This window comes from Aotus nancymaae, unplaced genomic scaffold (assembly GCF_030222135.1).
Source record: "Aotus nancymaae isolate 86718 unplaced genomic scaffold, 86718_ANA_hifiasm-v0.15.2.pri h1tg000067l, whole genome shotgun sequence".
Classification (NCBI taxonomy): Eukaryota; Metazoa; Chordata; class Mammalia; order Primates; family Aotidae; genus Aotus; species Aotus nancymaae.
Window position 1 is genome coordinate 24097370 of NW_026988482.1, and position 24672 is coordinate 24122041.

The 24672-nt window shown below is 45.2% G+C and overlaps 1 protein-coding gene across 1 annotated transcript in view; it reads left to right on the top strand.

Moving 5' to 3' along the window:
- IHO1 (interactor of HORMAD1 1) overlaps nt 1-17928 on the top strand; it is a 32585-nt gene extending 14657 nt beyond the window's left edge. The window contains exons 4-7 of the mRNA XM_012467716.1: nt 4083-4131; nt 4292-4379; nt 16312-16415; nt 16759-17928. Coding sequence (XP_012323139.1) covers nt 4083-4131; nt 4292-4379; nt 16312-16415; nt 16759-17928 — 1411 coding nt within the window. The remainder of the gene's footprint in view (nt 1-4082; nt 4132-4291; nt 4380-16311; nt 16416-16758) is intronic.
- The last annotated feature ends 6744 nt before the right edge of the window (nt 17929-24672 follow it).

Consider the following 24672-nt stretch of genomic DNA (forward strand, 5'->3'; position numbering starts at 1 on the left):
CTACTACTAGTAGTTATTATTATTATTATTTTTTTTGAGACAGAGTCTCACTCTGTTTCCAGGCTGGAGTGCAATGGTGTGATCTTGGCTCACTGCAACCACTGTCTCCTGGGTTCAAACGATTCTCCTACCTCAGCCTCCCAAGTAGCTGGGACTACAAGTGTCCACCACCATGCCCAGCTAGTTTCTTGTATTTTAGTAGAGACAGGGTATCACCATATTGGACAGGATGGTCTTGATCTCCTGAACTCGTGATCCGCCCACCTTGGTCTCCCAAAGTGCTGGGATTACAGGCATGAGCCACCGTGCCCAGCCTATTATTTTTTTTTTTTGGTGAGATGGCTTTTCGCTCTTGTTGCCCATGCTGGAGTGCAATGGCACTGTCTTGGCTCGCTGCAACCTCTGCATCCTGCGTTCAAGCAATTCTCCTGCCCTTGCCTTCCAAGTAGCTGGGATTACAGGCAACCACCACCACGCCCAGCTAATTTTTGTATTTTTAGTAGAGATGGGGTTTTACCATGTTGGCCAGGCTGGTCACAAACTCCTGATCTCAGGTGATCCACCCACCTGAGCCTCCCAAAATGCTGGGATTACATGCGTGAGCCACCACGCCTGGCTATTATTATTATTATTATTATTATTTATGTATTTATTTTTTGAGATGGAGTTTCATTCTTGTTGCCCAGGCTGGAGTGCAATGGCGTGATCTAGGCACACCACAACATCCACCTCCCGGGTTCAAGGGATTCTCCTGCCTCAGCTTCCTGAGTAGCTGAGATTACACACGCACCACCACACCCAGCTAATTTTGTATTTTTGTTTTTTTTGAGACAGGGTTTCACCATGTTGGTCAGACTGGTCTCGAACTCCTGACCTCAGGTAATCTACCCGCCTCAGCCTCCCAAAGTGCTGGGATTACAGGCATGAGCCACCGCGCCCAGCTGCTAATTTTGTATTTTTAGTAGAGACGGGGTTTCTCCATGTTGGTCAGGCTGGTCTCAAACTCCTAACCTCAGGTGATCCACTTGCCTTGGGGTCTGAAAGTGTTGGGATTACAGGCGTGAGCCACCATGCCTGGCCTTTTTTTTTTTTTTTTTTTTTTAATTCTAAGATGGAGTTTCACTCTTGTTGCTGGAATGCAATGGCATGATCTCGACTTACTGTGCCTCCACCTCTTGGGTTCAAGTGATTTCCAGCTAATTTTTGTATTTTTAGTAGAAACGGGTTTCACCATTTTGGCCAGGCTGGTCACAAACTCCTGACCTCAGGTGATTTGCCTGCCGTGGCCTCTCAAAATGCTGGGATTACAAGTGTGAGCCACCATGCCCAGCCTATTATTATTATTTTTTAAGAGACAGGGTCTTATGCCTAGGCGGGAGTGCATTGGTGCAGTCACACTCACTGCCTCAACCTCCTGGGCTCAAGCAATCTTCCCACCTTAGCTTCCCAAGTAGCTAGGACCAGAGGCACACACTACCATGCCCACCTAATTGTTTTTTGTTTGTTTGTTTTTGTTAATTTTTGTTTTTTGTTTTTTTTTGAGATGGAGTCTTGCTCTATCATCCAGGCTGGAGTGCAGTGGTGCGATTTTGGCTCACTGCAACCTCCGCCTTCTGGGTTCAAGTAATTCTCCTGCCTCAGCCTCCCAAGTAGCTGGGATTACAGGCATGCACCACCATGCCCTGCTAATTTTTGTATTTTTAGTAGAGACGAGTTTCACCATGTTGGTCAGACTGGTCTGTCTTGCACTCCTGACCTCAGGTGATCCACCTGCTTCGGCCTCTGAAAGTGTTGGGATTACAGGCATGAGCCACTGCACCTGACCAATTTTCTTTCTTTTTTTTTTTTTTAAGAGGTTGTGTCTCATTATGTTGTTCAGGCTGGTCTTGAACTCCTGGGCTCAAGCAGTCCTCCCGTCCCACCTTCCCAAAGTGCTGGGATTACAGGCATGAGCCACCATACCCTGCCTCCTAGTTATTCTTTATTTGCTTTCTTGTCAGTGTGATTTTGGTAAATTTGCATGAGTCTATCACAATTTTCTTCTCTCTGAAAAATAAAAACTAGAGGATTTCTAAGAGATATGTAATATTCAAGTAATGTTACACTTACTTTTCCTAAACATCTGCCCCTTGATTTGTTTATTTTCATATCATCAGGATTAGGAAGTTAGACAATAGTATTTATTTTAGAGTCTAGAATAGAATGAGGCCAGGCACGGTGGTGGGTGCCTGTAATACCAGCTAGTCAGGAGGCTGAGACAGGAGAGGAGAATTGTTTGAACCCGGGAGGCGGAGGTTGCAGGGAGCAGAGATTGTGCCATTGCACTACAGCCTGGGTGACAAGAATGAAACTCTGTCTCAAACAAACAAAAGAACATAACCAAAACAACAACAACAATAAAAAAGAATAGAATGCATGAAATTTTTTTTTTTTTTTTAATAGAGACGGGGTTTTACCATGTTGGTCAGGCTGGTCTCGAACTCCTGACCTCAGGTGATCTACCCGCCTCGGCCTCCCAAAGTGCTGGGATTACAGGTGTGAGCCACTGCGCCCGGCCCCGAAATTTTCTTTAAAAAATTTTTTTTTGATATGGAGCTCACTCTATTGCCAGGCTGAAGTGCAGTGGTGCAATCTTGGTTTACTGCAACCTCTGCCTCCTGGGTTCAAGCGATTCTCCTGCCTCAGCCTCCCAAGTAGCTGGGACTATAGGCATGCACCACCACACCCAGCTAATTTTTGTATTTTTAGTAGAGACAGGTTTCACCATGCTGGCCAGGATGGTCTCGATCTCTTGACCTTGTGATCCACCTACCTCAGCCACCCAAAGTGCTGGATTACAGACATGAGCCACTGCACCCGGCCTTAATTTTTACATTTAAAATTTTCTGTGAATTTTTTTTTAACTTTTATTTTAGGTTCAAGGGTATATGTGCAGGTTTGTTACACAGGTAAACTCTTGTCACAGAGGTTTGTTCTACAGATTATTTCATCACTCAGGTACTAAGCGTAGTACCCAATCGTTAATTTTTTTCTGATCCTCTCCCTCCTCCACCCTTCACCTCAACTATGCTCCAATATCTGTTGATTTTCTCTTCATGTCCTTGAGTTCTCATCATATAATGTATGAATTCTTTTTTTTTTGAGACAGTGTCTCTCTCTGTCACTCAGACTGGAGTGCAGTGGCATGATCTTGGCATGAACTGTAACCTCCACCTCCCAGTTCAAGCTATTCTCCTGTCTCAGCCTCCTGAGTAGCTAGGATTACGGGCATGCGCCACCACACCTGGCTAATTTTTTATTTTTAATAGAGATGGGGTTTCACCATGTTGGTCAGGCTAGTCTAGAACTCCTGACCTCGTGATCTGCCCACCTCAGCTTCCCAAAGTGCTAGGATTACAGGTGTGAGCCACCGAGTCCGGCCCTCTTTTTTTTTTTTAATTTTGACGGAAACTTGCTCTGTTGCCCAGGCTGGAGTATAGCGGTGCGATCTCAGCTCAATGCAACCTCCACCATCTGGGTTCAAGCAATTCTGGTGCCTCAGTCTCCCTCGTAGCTGGGATCACAGGCACGTGCCCCCATGCCTGGCTAATATTTTTGTAGTTTTAGTAGAGATGGGGTTTCACCATGTTGCCAGGCTGGTCTCAAACTCCTGACCTCAGGTGATCCACGGGCCTTAACCTCCCAAAGTGCTGGGATTATAGGAATGAGCCACCGCATCTGGCCTGTGTCTGAGTCTTTTTAAGAGCAGGATGTATAGTTGAGGAATAACTGTAATAGCTTATTTTTCATTAGAAATTAATATTTTCATATTAATATTTATACATAAATATGTAAATATGGACTTTAAAAAGAAAAAAGTTATTTGCCTTAGCAGTGGTCATAGGAAGTCTGTGTTCTCCCTCTCTCTCTTTTTTTTCCCCTGCTTGGCACTAAGGTCTCTTAGGGTCAAGTCTCCAAATCTACTCAAGCAATGTTTTGATGCTATGCTAGGTAGAGGTCTGCCATATTCATGGAATGATTTCTGTAACTTATCACTTCAATATTTCACAAAGATTTGTTTTCTTTTTTCCCCCCTATTCTAGTGAGACTCTATACAACTTTGTTTCTCATGTTAGAGAAAGCATTCACAGGGTAAGTACAGCTACTTTTTAAGGAATTAGAATGTCTTATATTTTTAAAAGTTTAATATTTATTTTGTACTGGCTTTCAATTTATTGTTAAATGACAATTCTCTAAGATACTAAAATAAGGCAACAGGTTGTGAATTCTTTCATAATTTTGAGTTTCTTAGTTGCAGACATCTGTGGAAAAGTCAGAGGAACATCTCAGTTCAAGAAGCCAATCTATTTTGGATTCTTTAGAGACTGTGGCCAAGACATGTGAGTGCCTCATGTTTAAGGTATCAGCAGAGGGCACTGGTGAATGATGAACATGAACTTTCTGACCCTAGCCTGGTTTCCAGTGGTGAGGTTCCTTACAGAGTTTCAGATGAGAGGATGGGTATATAGGGTTAGTCCTGAAGAGATATGGAGCGTACTGAGCTGGGTAGTGGGACCCACCTCTATATGACAATGCTCTGATCCCATGATGCCTTTTGTGAAGGACTCATCCCCCACCTGGTAACCATGCTGCCTCAGGGCAGGTAGCTCTGCTAGGTTTCTCACCTCACTGCCTGAAGTGAGTCAGCAACATCCTTGAGTCCCAAATGAATTGCTGCCTGTGCTGTCTATAGAGACACTGACTGTATCCTTAGGAGTTAGAAATACTATAGTATCTGCTGCTCTTCTTGCTGCCTTAGTTTCAGTGGGAGCTGTGTTATTGTGAATCACAGCATCATTCTTAATTTCAGTTATGGTTTGTAGTTTATAAAACCCTGTGCCCCACCGATTAGTGATTTACATTTAGATGAAACCATGGCCCTTGCCCTATAAACAGAAGAGAACAAATATACAGTTCTCCTTAGGTGAATACCTCTCTAGAACTACCTGTTTCCTAGAAAATGATGAGCTGATGACTGTGTATCTGCACCTGTTTGCATTTGTCTGTGTGTTTATTTTTTATTTTAAACAAGTTGAAATCAACTTATTCAAATGCCATGGGGTGGACTGCTCGTGATTTACAAAAATTGATGCCTTTGTGTGGCCTAAAAATTAATCCCCAGCTGTCTGCATAGAAGCACTGTACTGTCTGCTAGCTTTCAACCTGGACATCCCACACACAGGTCAACTATGTATCTGTTTGGAAACTTGTTCTGGAAGTCTTAAGACTGTTACCCCCACAAAGTAGCAAGACAGAGAACAGAAGCAAATCAGGGATGCTTCCTGTGTATAACATGATAGAGTAACTCATTTATAAGTACCTAAGGAAAGCACTCTGGTTTTGTTCTACATTTAAAACTGGGTGGGCTGGGTGCAGTGGTTCATGCCTGTAATCCCAGCACTTTGGGAGGCCAAGGCAGGAGGATCACTTGAGGTCAGGAGTTAGAGACCAGCCTGGCCAAAATGGCGAAACCCCGTCTCTACTAAAAATACAAAAATATTTAGCCGGGCATGGTGGCAGGTGCCTATAATTCTAGCTACTTGGGAGCGTGAGGTAGGAGGATCACTTGTACCCGGGAGGCGGATGTTGCAGTGAGCTGAGATCATGCCACTGTACTCCAGCCTGAGCAACAGAGCGAGATTTTGTATCACATAAATAAATAACAGTAAAAAAACTGGGTGAAGTACAAAAAAGGATTGTAGCAAAAGTGTGACATTTAAATCCTAGAAAAGGGAAAGGAAGTGCCCAAGGCCCCAACACTAGATCAAGGTGGAGAAAGAACTAAAACTGATTCTGGCTTATAGTAGGCACAAGGGATCCTGATCCTTTGCTCCAGTGGTTCCTTAATTTTCTTTTCTTGTTTTGTTTTGTAGAGACAGGGTTTCACCTTGTTAGCCAAGCTGGTCTTGAACTCCTGACCTCGTGGTCCACCCACCTCGGCCTCCCAAAGTGCTGGGATTACAGGTGTGAGCCACCATACCTGGCCTAATCCCAGCACTTTAGGAGGCCGAGGTGGGTGGATTGCTTGAGCTCAGGAGTTTGAGACCAGCCTGGGCAACATAGGGAGACTTTGTCTCTAAAAAAAATTAACAAAACTAGCAGGGCATTGGACACATGTCTGTAGTCACAGCTACTAGGGTGGGTGAGGTGGGAGGATGACTTGAACCTGGGAGATTGAAGCTGCAGTGAGCTGAGATGGTGCCACTTCACTTTAGCCTGAGAGATAGAGTGAGACCCTGTCTCTAAATACTAAAACTAAATAAATAAAATGAAAAAAAAAAAAGACTCAAGGCTGGGCTTGGTGGTTCATGTCTGTAATCTCAGCACTTTGGGAGGCCAAGGTGGCAGAATCACTTGAGGTCAGGAGTTCAAGACCAGCCTGTCTAACATGGTGAAAACCTGTCTCTACTAAAAATGTATTAAATTAGCCAGGCATGGTGGCGGGCGCCTGTAATTCCAGCTACTTGGGAGGCTGAGACAGGACAATTGCTTAAACCCAGGAGGTGGAGGTTGTAGTGAACCGAGATGGTGCCACTGCACTCCAGCCTGGGCAATAGAGTGAGACTCCATCTCAAAAAAAAAAAAAAAAAAAAACACTTAGGAGAGGGAGCCATACTGAGAGGACAAACAGTAACAAACACAGCATCATATGAATTGGAAGGATAGGTCATTCTTGAAAATGGGCACAAGTAGCCTATCCAGAATAATTCTCTTTCTTGGTAGGAAATGATGAGGAATAGAAAATTAATCATTGAGAGAGGAACCAGACAAATCCTGTAGCATATGGCCAGGTTCAGTCCAGCTATCCTAGAGCACTGAACTCCACCTCAGTGCATTCTGCAGGCTTTCAGTCTCTATTCACTGCGCTCATCAGGGAATGAGGAAGTAAAGATACTATGTGAAAGTGTTGTCTTGTGTTACTATGTAATTGGTGCCTTCACAGATGAGGTCATGAAATATTTTCCCAGTCAGCATGCCCAGCCAGAAGGGTCACTGTAGCCATCTAATCTAACTCTTCCTGTTCTTCAGCTGAGGACACTAAGGACCAGAGTAATAAAGTGAATTATCAGAGCCACTTATATCCTACCTCATATATTAAGTCTGGTGATTAAATTATTAAAAGAACTAAGGCCTGGCGCGTTGGCTCACGCCTGTAATTCCAGAACTTTGGGAGGCTGAGACAGGCGGATCACCTGAGGTTGGGAGTTTGAGACCAGCCTGACCAACATGGAGAAACATTGTCTCCACTAAAAATACAAAATTAGCTGGCGTGGTAGCGAATGCTAGTAGTCCCAGCTACTCAGGAGGCTGAGGCAGGAGAATCGCTTGAAACCAGGAGGCGGAGGTTGTGGTGAGCCAAGATCGTACCACTGCACTCCAGCCTGGGCAACAAGAACAAAACTCCATCTCAAAAAATAATAAAATATATTAAAAATAAAAAGAACTAGAAGATAACATGGACAACACTTTTATAATTTTAGAAAGGGAAAAGCCTTTCTAAGCAAAATAGATATAATTGTTAAGAAGAGTGAGATCCATCTATATGAACATGGTAGAATGGAAATATCTGTTCATTGTTAAATTTAAACAACAACAAGGTGCTATTCATGTGCTCCAGGATACATCTTGTCAGGAAGTGTGACCAGCCAGTGAAAACTGGGAAGAGTATCCCTAAAAAAGTTGGAGGTGGTCTCATCTTATACAATGAGGTTTCTAGATCTTTCCTCAGGCGCTCATCAGCACCTCAGGGAGAATGAAACTACAGAGTAAAAGGAAAATCACTGGCCATCAGGGAAAAGCATTCATTTCTAAGTTGCATCACAATCTGATCTCATCTCAACTGAAGCCTTGTTAAATTGCTAAAATAGAAACAAATTGTTTAAAAATCATCTTGGCTGGGTGCGGTGGCTTAGGCCTGTAATTCCAGCACTTTGGGAGGCCAAGGCAGGCAGATTACGAGGTCAGGAGTTCGAGACCATCCTGACCAACATGGTGAAACCCCATCTCTACTAAATACAAGAAATTAGCTGGGCATGGTGGCATGCACCTGTAGTCCCAGCTACTAGGGAGGCTGAGGCAGGGCAATTGCTTGAACCTGGGAGGCGGACGTTGCAGTGAGCTGAGATCGTGCCACTGCACTCCAGCCTGTGACAGAGCAAGATTCCCTCTCAAAGAAAAAAAATCATCTTAACAGGAAAACAGATATTGTTTAGAATATGGAAATAGATTTTAAATGGCATTTTTACATAAAAGCTAAAAATATCTAATGTTTATAGTCAAAGCAAAAATGAAATGAATACTCTTCTAGACATACATACACATACAGATATAGGACCTAGGATGTATATACAGATATGCACATGTATTAATGTAAAATTCCAGAAACTGATAATATTGTTAAATCCAGGAAGTGAGACCAAGTTCTGTAGAGGAGAGATTAAATCTTTTTTTCTCATTGTATGCCTTTTTATACTGTTACAGTTTTGAGTTATTTGGATAACTAAATTTTTTTTTAAAGAAAAAATATGGATAGACTTTGGAAGTAATGAGTTTGATACAAAAGCTCCTGTAAAAGGGAAGACTCCAAACATATGTTGCTCTGGGGACAAGAACTCAATGTATGAGACCACAGATGGATGTTTCATGAGCACTTAATCCAGAATCAAACACTTTTCTTGCCTTTCTCATGCTCTGCTTTTGTGAGGGTCGGTAATGTCCACTGTTGCTAAGAAACATTACTATTTAGGAACTTCTCCAGGGAAGGATAATTACATTTGCTCTCTACTATAAATATCTATGTGGATGTCTGAAGAATATTTGACTAATTGAGTTGAGGAGCTGGAATCCAATACCCTAAGTAAACAGCCTCTTTCTAATTGATTGACACATGGAATTTAACTTGCACCTGTGGTGAGAAATATGGGAAAATTTCCTTTCTAAATAATTCTTTGGCTGGACGTGGGGGCTCACACCTCTAATCCCAACACTTTGGGAGGCCAAGGTGGGCGGATCACCTGAGGTCAGGAGTTCGAGACCAGCCTGACCAACATGGTGAAACCCCATCTCTACTAAAAATACAAAATTAGCCAGGCATGGTGGCGCATGCCTGTAATTCCAGCTACTCAGTAGACTGAGGCAGGAGAATCACTTGAACTCAGGAGGTGGAGGTTGTGGTGAGCCAAGATCTCACCATTGCACCCAGCCTGGGCAACAAAAGCGAAACTCCGTCTTAAAAAAAAAAAAATTGTCTTAGAAAATGAGCTGGGAGCAGGTGGCTCACGCCTGTAATCCCAACATGTTGAGAGGCTGAAGTGAGGATCGCTTGAGCCTAGGTGTTCTGGAACAGCCTGGGCAATATAGTGAGACCTTGTCTTTACAGAAAAATAATTAAAAATTAGCTGGATGTGGTGGTGTGTTCCGGTGGTCTCAGCTTCCTTGGAGGCTGAGGTGGGAGGATTTCTTGAGCCTGGGAGGTTAAGGCTACAGCAAGTCATGATTGTGCCACTGTACTACAAACTAGGTGACAGAGTCTCAAACTATGTGACAGAGACCCTGTCTCAAAAAAAAAAAAAAAAGTTGAATGATTGTTTCTTATTTTGCTGCAAAGCTGTTGTTTCACTGATTAAAACAAACAAAAACAAAACAAAACAAAAAAAACAGCACCAGCAAATGGAGTATAAAACAGAATTAAAATAGTATTGTTTTTCTTTCTTTTTTTTTTCCGAGATGGAGTCTTGCTCTGTCACCCAGGCTGGAATGCAGTGGTGCAATCTGGGGTCACTGCATCCTCTGCCTCCCAGGTTTAAGCAATTCTCGTGCCTCAGCGTCCTGAGTAGCTGGGATTACAGGCACCCGCCACCACACCCAGCTAATTTTTGTATTTTAGTAGAGATGGGGTTTCACCATGTTGGCCAGGATGGTCTCAAACTCCTGAACTCATGATCTGCCTGCCTCAGTCTCCTAAAGTGCTGGGATTACAGGCGTGAGCCACCACACCCAGCTTTTTTTTCCTTTTTTTTTTTTTTTTTGAGAAAGAGTCTTGCTGCCGCCCATGCTGGAGTGCAGTGGCAAGATCTCAGCTCACTGTAACCTCTGCCTCCTGGGTTCAAGGGATTTCCAGCTAATTTTTTGTATTTTTAGTAGAGATGGGGTTTCACCCTATTGACCAGGCTGGTCTCCAACTTCTGACTTCATGTGATCCCCCTACCTCGGCCTCCCAAAGTGTAATCTTAAAGGATTACAGGCCTGAGCCACTTCGCCCAGCCAAGATAGTATTCTTTTTCACCTGACACTGTACAACTGACAAAAACTTGTCTTCACTCCCAGTTATTGGTAACAGAAAGATCATTAAATATACGTATATTTTTTTGAGGCAGAGTCTGGCTCTGTTGCCCAGGCTGGAGTGCAGTTCCTGCCATCTTGGCTCATTGCAGCCTCTACCTCCCGGGTTCAAGTGATTCTCCTGACTCAGCCTCCCAAGTACTTGGGGTTACAGGCGCCCACCACCACACTTGGCTAATTTTTGTATTTTTAGTAAAGACAGGATTTCACCATGTTGTCCAGGCTGGTTTCAAACTCCTGATCTCAAGGGATCCACCTGCCTCAACCTCACAAAGTGTTGGGATTACAGGCATGAGCCACTGCCCCCAGCCAAATTATAGAATTTTTATAACTAATTTTTACCATGGAAAATGTCATGAACTTTGAATATTATAGCCAGAGCCTAGAGCCTAGAGCCTAGCCTAAAAATCATAGAGTATTGTGAAAAAGATGCATATTGTGTTTATCTGTAATAATTAGAAAGTTGGCTAGGCGCAGTGGCTCACACCTGTAATCCCAGCACTTTGGGAGGCTGAGGTGGGCAGATTGCCTGAGGTCAGGAGTTCAAAACCAGCCTGGCCAACATAATGAAACCCCATCTCTACTAAAAATACAAAAATTAGCCAGGCGTGGTAGAAGGCACCTGTAATCCCAGATACTCAGGAAGCTGAGTCCAGAGAATTGCTTGAACACAATTGAACAGGATGTGGAGGTTGCAGTGGGCCGAGATCATGCCATTGTACTCCAGCCTGGGAGACAACAGGGAGACTCTGTCTCAAAAAAAAAATTAGAAAGTTAAGGGGTATTTTCTTTCAATAGCAGTATTGCCAACAGTTTCTTTTCCCATTGTTATTGCTAAAAGTTGCAATTTTAAGTACTCTATCACTAATTTACAATAACTGTGGCTGGGCGCAGTGGCTCACGCCTATAATCCCAGCACTCTGGGTGACAGAGTGAGACTTCGTCTCAAAAAATGAATAAATAAATAAATTAAATATGCTAGATTAAATTGTTGCATACTGGCCGGGTGTGGTGGCTCAAGCCTGTAATCCCAGCACTTTGGGAGGCCGAGGCAGGTGGATCACCAGGTCAAGAGATCGAGACTATCCTGGTCAACATGGTGAAACCCAGTCTCTACTAAAAATACAAAAATTAGCTGGATGTGGTGGCGTGCGCCTGTAGTCCCAGCTACTCAGGAGGCTGAGGCAGGAGAATTGCTTGAACCCGGGAGGCGGAGATTGCAGTGAGCCGAGATTGTGCCACTGCACTCCAGCCTGGTGCCTGGCAACAGAGCGAGACTCTGTCTCAAAAAAAAAAAAAAAAATTGTTTTCATACTAGTTTATTTAGAGGTTTCATTTTCACTTCTCAATATATTTTACTTAGTGTTTGTTTGTTTTGAGACAGAGTCTGGTTCTGTTGCCCAAGCTGGAGTGCAGTGGTGCGACCTTGGCTCATTGCAACCTCCCTTCTTGGGTTCCAGCAGTTCTCCTGTTTCAGCCTCCTGAGTAGCTGGAACTACAGGCATACGCCACCACGCCTGGCTAATTTTTGTATTTTTAGGAGAGACGGGGTTTCACCATATTGGTCAGGCTGGTCTCGAACTCCTGACCTAAGGTGATCCACCTGCCTCAGCCTCCCAAAGTGCTGGGATTACAGGCGTGAGCCACCTCACCCAGCCCTTACTTAGTTTTTATATGCTTCTTTACTCATTAGTTTGAGTGGTTCTGAAGAGTTGCTTAGTGTCACATTGATCAGCCAACCATCTTAATAAGATTTGTTGACAAGTCCAATATTTTCTGCAAGAGCTTCATTAATTTTGATTACTTCTCCTATCAGAGAATAGAGTTCTTTAGCAGTTTTCAAGCTTCTCAAAGCACCAAATTCATCGTTTTTTTTTTTTCTTTTAGACAGAGTCTCTCACTCTGTTGCCCAGACTGGAGTGTAATGTTGTGATCTCGGCTTACTGCAACCTCTGTCTCCTGGGTTCAAGATATTCTCCTGCCTCAGCCTCCTAAGTAGCTGGGAATATAGGCGTGCGCCACCATGCCCAGCTAATTTTTATATTTTTAGTAGAGAAGGAGTTTCACCATATTGGTCAGGCTGGTCTTGAATGCCTGACCTCATGATCTGCCCACCTTGGCCTCCCAAAGTGCTGGGATTATAGGCATGAAGCATTAGCCACCGCACCCAGCCTTTTTTTCTTTTTCTTTTTTCTGAGATGGAGTTTTACTCTTGTTGCCCAGGCTGGAGTGCAATGGCAAGATCTCGGCTCACTGCAACCTCCACCTCCAAAGATGAAGTGATTCTCCTGCCTCAGCCTCCTGAGTAGCTGGGATTACAGGCATGCGCCACCATGCCCAGCTAATTTGTATTTTTAGTAGACAGGCAGTTTATCCATGTTGGTCAGGCTGCTCTTGAACTCCTGACCTCAGGTGATCCACTCGCTTTGGCCTCCCAAAGTGCTGGGATTACAGGTGTGAGCCACCACACCTGGCCACCAAATTCATCTTGTTTGTTCAGTTTTGTCCCAACTTTAGGCAGAGTACAGTAAACATTTTCCAAAGCTTATTGTGCAAAATTGTGGATTCCTACTGTTTTAATACCAGTTTCTGTTGTTATCCATCAGTGTTCATGAATTTACACACTGAGGGAGTAAGGCATATGCAGTTTCCAGAAGGCGGTCAGCATTGCCAGTGGGGTGGGGCAGCCCTGGACCCACTTTTTAAAAATTGTGGTAAAATACACAATGTACCATTTCTTAATGCTTTTTTCTTCCTTTTTTTTTTTTTTTTTTTTCAGATAGGATCTCCCTCTGTTGTCAAAGCTGGAGTGCAGTGGCACAAATACAGCTGATTGTAGCCTTGACCTCCTGGGATCAAGCAATTCTCCCACCTCAGCCTCCCGAGTGGCTAGGACCACAAGCACATACCAACCAACCCATCTAATTTTTATTTTTTATTTTTTAGAGACTGGATCTCACTATGTTGCCCAGGCTGGTCTAGAAATCCTGGGCTCAAGCAATCCTCCCACATTGGCGGCTTCCCAAAGTGCTGGGATTACAAGTGTGAGCCACTGTACCCAACCTGTTTGTTATTTTTTCCCCCTTCTAGACTGTAAAATTCACGTAGGTGACAGTTTTGTTCAAAATTGTTTCCCATGTAGCACAGTGTCTGGCAATAAACTTTCAGATAAAACTGTTAAACTCAGCCAGGCATGATGGCTTATGCCTGTAATCCCAGCACTTTGGGAGGCTGAGGCAGGTGAATCACCTGAGGTCAGGAGTTTGAGATCAGCCTGGCCAACATGGCAAAACCCCATCTCTACTAAAAATACAAAAAATTAACTGGGCATGGTGGTGCATGCCTGTAATCCCAGCTACTTCGGAGGCTGAGGCTGGAGAATCACTTGAACCCAGGACGCAAAGGTTGCAATAAGCTGAGAATGCGCCACTGCACTCCAGCTAGGCAATAGAATGAGACTGTGTCTCAAAAAAGGAAAAAATAATTAAGTCCACCAATCTTGCCATGGCCTACACACCCCTCTGTGCAGCTCTGACCTGCCTCCCCACAGCTGTGGCCTGCTCTTGGGCCCCTTGCTCACCATGTTTCAGCCATGCTGATCTCATAATTCCTCTTTTTGGAACATGCTCTTTCTTCTGTTGGTAACATACTTTCCTCCACAGTTGTATGAAAATTCAGCTAAATATTAGTTTCTTAGGGAAGTCTTAACCCTGAAAGTGACTGTGTCTACATGTTACATGGTTTCAAGCACAGTATACTCATTAACGACCTGTTTTCTCTAAGATTGCAATTTCAAGAGGGCTTTATCTGTCTTTTCTTTCCTTTTTTTTTTTTTTTGAGATGGAGTCTTGCTCTGTCACCAGGCTGACGTGCAGTGGCACAATCTCAGCACAACCTCCGCCTCCTGGGTTCAAGCAATTCTCCTGCCTCAGCCTCCTGAGTAGCTGGGACTACAGATGTGCACCACCACACCCAGCTAATTTTTGTATTTTTAGTAGAGACAGGGGTTTCATCATGTTGGCCAGGATGGTCTCGATCTCTTGACCTCATGATCCGCCCTCCTTGGCCTCCCAAAGTGCTGGGATTACAGGCATTAGCCACTGAGCCCAGTCATTTTTTGAGACGAAGTCTTGCTCTGTCACCCAGGCTGGAGTGCAATGGCATTAGCTCAACTTGCTGCAACCTCCACCTCCCAGGTTCAAGCAATTCTTGTGCCTCAGCCTCTCAAATAGCTGGGACTACAGGCAGCCACCACCATGCCTGGCTCATTTTTATATTTTTAGTAGAGATGGGTTTTTACCACGTTGGCCAGGCTGGTCTTGAACCCCTGACCTCAGGTGATCTGCCCACCTCAGCCTCCCAAAGGCATGAACCACCATGCCCAGCTAGCTTTGTCTTGATAACTGTTATATCTATAGGACCTGGCATATAGTATATGCTTATTAAACATTCATTGAATAAATATCAAAGCATCTTCATATGACCTATAGCCTTGCAAGAGTATGGCAATAAATTGCAGCACAATGTGTCATTAAATTGGAGTGTGTGTGTATAGAATCTTAGTGTGCAAAAGAGGGAAATCAATATCAGTCCTGATGTAGTTAGCACTCAGGTCCCCAAGTCTATTTGGGTCCAAGAGTAAGTAGGGGATAAATAAGTGGAAGGCAACAAATGATGGTAGGGAACACACACAGTGCTACCAGCAGAGAGAAGCAACACCCAAGCTGGATGGCAAATGGTGTTTTCTGAGGAGGTGACTGCTGAAAGTAGAAGGAAGACTAGGAATTAGCTGGACCAAGGTCGTGATTAGGGGGAGGGGTAGGATGACAGGTACAGAAGCAGGGTACTTGAAGCTAAGACTTTGCACAAAGGCCAATGGTGAGAGAGAAAAGAGAGTCCAGAGACATGGAGGGGAGGATAAATGGGTAAAGGGAAGAGCTCAGATCTTGTTAGCCAATTTGAAGATTTAGATTTTGTTCAGTGGCCATTGGGGTGCCATTGAAAGTTTTAGTGGGCCAGCGCAGTGCCTCATGCCTGTAATCGCACGCAGCACTTTGGGAGGTGGAGGCAGGCGGATCACCTGAGGTCAGAAGTTCAAGACCAGCCTGGCCAACATGGTGAAACCCCATCTCTACTAAAGATACAAAAATTGGTAAGTGCAGTGGCTCATACCTGTAATCCCAGCACTTTGGGAGGCTGAGGCGGACAGATCACCTGAGGTCAGGAGTTCGAGACCAGCCTGGCCAACACGGTGAAACTCCATCTCTACTAAAAATAAAAAAAATGAGCTGGGTGTGGTGGCGTGCACCTATAGTCCCAGCTACTCAGGAGGCTGAGGTAGGAGAATTGTTTGAACCTGGGAGGTGGAGGTTGTAGTGAGCTGAGAGCGCGCCACTGCACTCCAGCCTGGGTGACAGAGTGAGACTCCATCTTGAAAAAAAGAGAATTAGCCGGACATGGTGGTGCACACCTGTAATCCCAGCTACTCGGGAGCTGAGGCAGGGGAATCACTCAAACCTGGGAGGTGGAGGTTGCAGTGAGCTGAGATTGTGCCACTGCACGTCAGTCTGGGCGACAGAGCGAGACTCTGTCTCAAAAAAAAAAAAGTTTCAATGAAGGTTTCAGAGAGGGCGTGATGACACCTACATTCTACAAAGTTCACTCTGATGACAGGACCAAGAAGGCAGGCCACGGTGGTTTGTGCTATTGTCTGGGCAACTGATTCTCAGGGCTCCCAGCAGGTGCTGAGGTTAGGTCTGCCCAGCCAGGATCTTGTCAAGGAGGGAGGGAAGGAGAGACTGGAGGAACCACTCTGGTCTGCATCCAGCTCCTCCCTTTTCACTACTGTGGTACTGTGGTTCTGTGGTTTGGGCAGATGGGACATACCATACATAGTCTTCAGGAGGTGAATTGTCATCATTTTGTATTTAGTACAGGAGACTGTGCAGGCCCAGAATGAACTGGTGTTTGAGGCAGTGCAGGACAAACGCAACATGGAGCAGGCCATCCTTGAGATGAAGAAAAGATTTGAAGCCGTAAGTGTAAACCCCAGCCTTTTTCCTTAAGTGTGTTTTGGGCGTTGTAACTAGACCAAGAGAGAAACCTTTAAAGTCGCAAACTTTCAGCCAAGACAAAAGGCCAGCACAGGCCACTTGGTAATGGGCCAATATATAGGCTAGCTTCTTTCCCCAAGGTTTCTTGACATGATGTGGGCCCCAGGGGTTCAACTCCAGAGTGTAGTTGTGCTTACCCTGGGAGGTTCCCTGAAAGGAGCAAGCTTTGGTTCTGCTGGCACATCCATTGGTCTGTTTTCATGTTTTATTGTGCTTTCTGACTTGCATTGTCCGTTACTCTCTTTGTCATTGCCTCTCGCCCCAGAGACAAGCAGAGTTCACAGAAATGAAGTCCAACCTCAAGCACCTTGAAGTTTTAGTTGCTCAGCAGAGTAAGGAACTTCAGCAGCTGTGTGAGCAACTAGGCCAGCTGAATGTGCCCAGTGTCCTAGCAGAGCTGAAGAGATTGATCTCAGTGCCTCTAGTACCTGGGCATGTGAAAGACAGTGCTGCTCAAACATCGCCACCTTTGGCCCAGAGCCTCAATCTCACCAGGCAGGAAAAACACACCTCTGAGGAACCAGTTTTATGGCAGGCCCAGGCCCTCCCTGCTTCATGGAATCCTAGTATGGGCTCCCTACAGCCTGGAGAATTTGGTGTCTGGGGTGAAGGAGCAAAGAATGATGCTCTCCAAGAAGAGGCTGCACTGCCAGCATTTGGATCCCATGAAAGAAATAGGCAGGTAAAGGACAAGGCAGTGCAGACTAACTGCAAGAACTGGGCTATTACTAAAACAGGTGCCAAAAACCATGGTTTCAGCATCCCAGGACATAAGGTTCCTAGTGACAGGGACCTGGTTTCCCAAGGAGCCTCACAGCTCACATCCCTGGAGATAAACAGCATTTCAACCAGCACTAAGAATGCCTGCCAAAAATATCAAGCCCAAAGTATGTTTTTGTGTGACCCATGCCCATGTGAACAGCTGGTGACTAAACAGAAAGATGAGACTGTAGAAATGAGGGGGAAAGGCAAGAAGCGGCAGCCCAGGAAGGCCCACAGGGCCCACAGAGGCAAGCTCCTAGCCAGGAAGCAAAAACAAATCCCAAACCGGACCTGTACATTCAATTCCAAATATCAGAGTCCTCAGCCTGCAGTTTCTGACCCACAAAGCCCCCTCCTCAGGCAGCAGCAGGAACCCCTTGCTCAGCCTCTGCATCTGCAGTATCCCAGGAGCCCTAGAAAACCAGTCTGCCCTATTCTGGGAGGAACAGTCATGCCCAATAAGACAACAAGGGCAGTTCAGGGAAGACACTTACAGCTCAGCAGGTGCTCTTCCCAAGACAACAAGCTACTTTCCAGCAGTCCCCAAGGGGACCACCAGATGAGCTGGTTCAGTGACCTCAATCTTGGATGTTCAGAGACCTCTCTATGCAAGGAGACAGGGAATAATTTGCTCTATGACCTGGGTTTTGATAGCAGTGATGATGGCTTCTGACCAGTCCACAGTTGGTTTATTGGTCTCAGCTAGAAAGACAAATTGCAGAACATTTGGTCTGGCCAACAGCAGCAAGTCCCTGAGGCCTACCAAGGACCCCCAGGGTCAGAGGCCCTGCTGAGGAGGGGTCACTGGGGGGCAGGGGCAAGGGAAGATCCAGCACTCTGGATACCAGGTGCTGCCCATGACAAGGACATAGGGTTAAGTGCATCCTTATTTATTGGAATGAAATGTAAAAATGGTGGTGATGAGAGCTGAGGCAGCAGCCTGGTGGTGGGGCATCTGGAGGAGGGTGCTTGTACTTGGCGAAAGGCAGGCAGGCTTCCTTATGGAATACTGTGTAGCAGAAGGGCTCTCAAAAAACTGTAGCTGTAGCAGCATGACTCCAAACAACATTTTTGGGTCTTTAAAATATTCCCTACATATAACCAATACATTTTCAGGCCTTGGGATTTTTTTTTCTTTCTTATTTTTAGCCACTTATGCTGCCAGAATGTTTGCATTTTTTGATCAGTAGACATATTACAGGACACCCTAAATCTTCCTGTGAACAGAGAAAGAGTGATAAGGCTGCCAGTGAAAGAGGTGACATGCACTAACAAATGTCCAGAGCATCACTGCTCACAAGCCATTTTTCTTCCTGGCTGCTTTTTCCCTTGTTCTGTTTTTCAAGCACTCTTAAAACTATTAATAGTGCAGACCTTCCTGAAGAGCAGTGGGCTTATATGGGACTTTGGCTTTCCATTTATATCTTGCTGAAGTTGTTTGTTGTTGTTGTTGTTGTTAGTTTTTTTTTTTTTTTTTGAGACAGAGTCTCACTGTTGTCAGCCCACCCAGGCTGGAGTGCAATGGCGTGATCTCAGCTCACTGCAACTTCAATCTCTTGGGTTCCAGCAATACTCCTGCCTCAGTCTCCTGAGTAGCTGAGATTATAGGCACCTGCCACCATACCCGGCTAATTTTTGTATTTTTATTAGAGACAGGGTTTCATCATGTTGGCCAGGCTGGTCTTGAACTCCTGCCCTCAGGTCATCCACCCACCTCAGCCTCCCAAAGTGCTGGGATTACAGGCGTGAGACACCATGCCCAGCCTATTTTAAAAAGTTATTTTTTCAATTTTGGTAACACATATGTATTTTTTTGTAATCAGAAATAAAGATAAAACATTTAAAAACATATATATATATATATGTGTGTGTGTGTGTGTGTGTGTGTGTGTGTGTGTGTATATTTTTTTTCCTCAAGATGCAGTCTTGCTTCGTCACCCAGGCTGGAGTGCAATGGTGCTATCTCAGCTCATTGCAACGTCTGTCTCCCCAATTCATGCAATTCTCCTGCCTCAGCCTCCCAAGTAGCTGGGATTACAGGTGCCTGCCAACACACCCAGCTAATTTTTGTATTTTTACTAGAGACGGAGTTTCACCATGTTGGCCAGACTGGTCTCGAACTCCTGACCTCGTGATCCGTCCGCCTCTGCCTCCCAAAGTGCTGGGATTATAGGCGTGAGCCACTGCTCCCGACCTATTTTTTCTTTCAAATTTATCAAACTTATGTCTCAGTTTAATATTTTAAGTTTACCTAAGAAATCAAATAGAAGCCATGCACAGTGGTTCACACTTGTAACCCCAGCACTTGGGGAGGCTGACTCAGGAGGACTGCTTGAGGCTAGGAGCTCAGACCAATCTGGGCAACATGGTGAGACACCATCTCTACCAAAAAAAAAAAGAAAGAAAGAAAAATCAGCTAGATGTGGCAGTGTGTACCTGTGGTCTCAACTACTTGGGAGACTGAGACGGGAGGGTCACTTTAGCCCAGGAATTTGAGGTTACAGTGAGCTTTGACCGTGCCACTGCACTCCAGCCTGAGTAACAGACCAAGACCCTGTCTCTTAAAAACAAAAATCAGATACATATCATCTTTTTAGTTCCTAAAGCTCTCACAAGATGAGTTTGAATAAACACCACCCATTCAAACTGGTTTTTCCTTTTCCTATATTATATGAAGGTGAAGCTCCTCATGGGATGGATAGTTTCAGAATTTGCCCATTTCCAAGCCAGTACGGTAGCTGACTTTGGGGCCACTGAGTGGACTACTGTAGAAAGCTATGATTCTTGTTTTTTATTTTTTACATTATTTTCAGGGATGTGTGTCCCATCGAAGTCTCATTATGGAGGAGCAGAATTTTCCTGGGACACCTATGGCAGGGCTGCCAGACACCTAAACTGCTCTCACTCTCATTTCCAGACCAAGGGCCTCCTGTGGCCTGTAGGGAGCCATGGGCAAGCACAGCAAACCTCTCTGAGACCAAGGAAGTTCAGGTATGAGCTGTACACGAGGCTGCCCTGGCCCCTCCTCTCCCTTCGGTCCTCACTGGGTGTCTTCTCACCCTGCCCTCTGCCAGCTCCACTGCTTTCCCTGCTGGATTTCGTTGCTTGTGCAAGGAAGATACGGAAGGAGTTCAGCCACACAATGGGCTATTTCTAGCCTTTCATAGACTGACTAAATGCCGGAGGGGTCTGTATCTAGAAATCTTTTATTACTCTAAGTTGAACAGTTTAATGATTAGTCATTTGAATTCAGACTTGAGACTCCATTAGTATTTATGACTTTGGCCTTCTTATTGAGAACTGTGTCCAACTTTGAAATGCCAAAGCAGGACCCTTTGTTCTTTGATCCTGCTGTGAGTTAAGAAATTCTGTATTTCTTCAGAAGTATTTCATTTTGTGTAATGAAGTCAAAGGTCAGAGTGACTCAGTGTTCCATGAGTTAAGTGTCTTTGTAGAATGAACAGTAAACTTATTTCCTAATAAGACTGGGTTAATTAAAATTACACTGCCTGTCTCTGATGATCATCAGAAAAGGATGTTGTTTCTTAATTTATTCCTAAGGCTTAAAATAAAAATTAACTACTGTGTTCCTGCCAGATTTGGTGAGGGTGACACAGCCCAAGCATGTCCCTGGGGCAATCAACGTTTTTGGCTCTTCAGATGCTGCTGGAGCTGTATGTGGCTACCCAGGGGCAGATGTGGTGGGACGTCTATGGACCTGGGGCTCAAAAAGCTACCCAGGGCCTTCTCCCTCTGATACAACTCCAGCCACAGCCCAAGGATGGAAATTAGGCTGACTACAGTACCAAATTGTCTCCACATTCACATATATCAATGTATTTATTATTATTATTATTTGAGATGGTGTTTCACTCTTGTGGCCCAGGCCGGAGTGCGATGGTGCAATCTCAGCTCACTGCAACCTCCACCTCCTGGGTTCAAGTGATTCTCCTGCTGCAGTCTCTGAGTAGCTGAGATTACAGGCGCCCACCACCACACTGGTTAATTTTTGTATTTGTAGTAGAGATAGGGTTTCACCATGTTGGCCAGGATGGTCTCAATCTCTTGACCTCGTGATCCACTTGCCTCGGCCTCCCAAAGTGCTGGGATGAGGCATGAGCCACTGTGCCTGGCCTTTTTTTTCTTTGACACAGAGTCTGACTCTGTCGCCCAGACTAGGGTACAATGGCATGATCTCAGCTCACTGCAACCTCTGCCTCCTGGATTCAAGTGATTCTCCTGCTTCAGCCTCCTGAGTAGCTGGGATTACAGGTGTGCACCACCATGCCTAGCTAATTTTTGTATTTTTATTAGAGATGGGGTTTCATTATGTTGACCAGGCTGGTGTCGAATTCCTGACCTCAGGTGATCTGCCCACCTCGGCCTCCCAAAGTGCTGGGATTACAGGTGTAAGCCATTGCGCCTGGTCACACCCAGCTAATTTTTATATTTTTTAGGGATGGGATTTCACCATGTTGCCCAGGCTGGTCTTCAACCCCTGGGCTCAAGCCATCTGTCCACCTCAGCCTCTCAAAGTGCTGGGATTATAGGAATGAGCGAGTTTATGCCAGGCCTGAGGCCAAAACTCTTCATCAAATCAGGCAATTTCCGGACAGCCTAGAACACAGAGTCCTTCCCCACTACTGCTGGGATCCATTTTCAAATAGATTTCCTGAGTAAACCTTTGTTCACTCTAAATATTTAGTTGGAACCTAAAATATTAATGTTCTCCCACACTTTCCCAGGAGAATGCAAATAGCCTTAGCCACAGTTTGTCTCAGGATGACAGAGCCTTTTCTTTTTTTAAAGTTTTTTATTTAAAAAAATTAAATATAGGCCAAGCATAGTGGTTCATGCCTGTAATCCCAACACTTTGGGAGGCTGAGGCAAATGGATCGTTTAAGTTCAGGAGTTCCAGACCAGCCTGGTCAACATGGCAAAACCTCATCTTTACAAAAAATACAGAAATTAGCCAAGTGTGGTGGCAGACGCCTATAATCCCAGCTACCTGGGAGGCTGAGGCAGAAAAACCATTTCAACCCGGGAGACGGAGATTGCAGTGAGGTGGCATCAAGCCACTGCATGCACTTCAGCCTGGGCAACAGAGTGAGACCCTGACACACACACACAATTTAAAAATACAGATGGTGTCTCCCTGTTTCCCAGACTGATCTCAAACTGCTGCACTCAAGCAATCCTCTCACTGTGGCCTCCCAAAGTGCAGGGATTACAGGTTTGAGCCACTGTGCCTGGCCCAGAGCCTTTTCAATAATCATCTATAATCAGGTGTATTGGCTTCCCAAGGCCTCCCATGGTTTGCATGACTCATTGGTCTTTGCTACAACATTAAAACATCTTGTGGCTCAATCAGAAGTACCACTCTAAGGCTGGGTGCAGTGGCTCATGCCGTAATACCAGCACTTTGGGAGGCTAAGCGAGGTTCCCTCTCAAAAAAAAAAAAAAAAAAAGTACCACTCTGGGCCGGGCACAGTGGCTCATGCCTGTAATCCCAGCACTTTGGGAGGCCAAGGTGGGCAGATCACTTGAGGTCAGGAGTTTGAAACCAGCCTGGCCAACATGGTGAAACCCATCTCTGCTAAAAATACAAAAATTAGCCTGGCCAACCTGGTGAAACCCCGTCTCTACTAAAAATACAAAAATTAGCTGGGTATAGTAGTGGGCACCTGTAATCCCAGCTACTTGGGAGGCTGAGGCAGAAGAATCGCTTAAACCCAGGAGATGGAGGTTGCAGTGAGCCGAGATCTCACCACTGCACCTCAGCCTGGGCGAGAAAGACTCCATCTCAAAAAAAAAAAAAAGGAAAAAGTAGCACTCTGAAACCAGGTGAGCCCCTGGTCTAGTCATTTCAGGACAGAGATTGGCCTGAGCTAGGTCCCTTTTGCAAATCTTCTTCATCCACTTTTGAACATTGACAACTCACAATTTCACCAGGTGGCAGAATGGTGTTACTCTATCATCACATTCCTGAGTGAAAATGTGAGGGACACAGGACCCCAGGTTGTCTGTCGTCTCCTTCCTCCTGGTCTCCTGATGCTGTTGGAATCATCCCTGGGATTGAAAGTTGGTGGTGGGGTGGGCCCAGGAGAATGCCAAGGAATCAGGGCAGGTGTGCCAGAAGTTGGCTCCCCTATCTATCCTAAGAGGGAGGGAGTAGCAGAGGGATGGGTAAGGGGAGCCCTGAGCCCTGGAGATGAGAAGGTAGGTCCCCATGCCCAATTGTGGTGACTTGAGCCTTAGAGACAGAGGTGTGCTAAGGTAAGTGCTCCCAGAGCTCAAGTGGCAAGAGTTCAGAATCTAGAATCAGATCCATGTAGCTACACAGGCAGTGATGCCTGTGAGTGTGGGGAACACAGGAATCCGAATGAACCGAGGGCAGGGTCATCATTTCCAGCCTGCAGCCAGACGTCTTGAATTGCCCCTTTGGAAGAATTGCTGCTTTTCTCCCAGGCCTCAGCTGTGACTCTGCTCCCTGCTGGAACTTCACTCCACCATTCACTTATCTCTCTCCTTGTTCCTGCTATTTCTTCTTAGCCTTCCCCTCCAGCTCGAAAATCTCTCCTTCTAGAAGCATCTAAAGACCAGCTCCTCCCTTAAGTATTGTTACAAAGTTTATCATCAGTTGGCTTGCAACCCTGGTTTCAAGTGGCTTTGGCATGAACACTGGTGGGATGCAGCCATGGATCCTGGAAACCTCTTGTCATAAGGTTGGATGGGTCCAGCTTCTCATATGCCTTGTGCTATGGCTTCAGTTTGCAGTTTGTGACTAGCAAGTTCCAACGCTATTTATTTTTGAAGCTGTCTTGTTTCTATTTTGATTCTGGTAATCCAAATTGCAGTTTGGTGTTTCCACGGAAACAATTCAGTGATTGTTTGGCTTGCCAAGATGAACTGTGGGGGAGAGAACTGAATGATGTAAAACATTTTAAGTTTCTCAGTCATGACCAAGGTCAACTATCGAGTCTCCCTGAGAAGGCTTTGGTCCTAGCTCCTTGCAAACCTAAGGAAGTTTTATTAAAATTCTGGGCTTCTGTTTTCCCTCCAACTAAATCCCTGGAGAAGAGCTCCCCAAACCCTGTTCTGAGCAAATGAGCATGTATCTGCCCACTGCCTAGACACAGACGATGAAGGCGGGAAGTTCTTGGGCACCTCAGGGAGCCCAAGATGCAGAGACAGGAGTAGTCTGTGTCACCAGGGAAATAAGGAGGCCTATGTGCCCACTCCCTGCTAATCTGGGACTGGCATGGAGAGGCTCAGGGCTCACCTGCTTTGACTGTACAGCTACATTTCTACAGTGAGGAAAAGTTCCACATTCAAGGATTCCAGGATGAATTGCCTGTTTGGCAAATCTGAATTTTTACATAAAGGCTTTGCTTAAGCAAAGGCATACCTGTCTCTC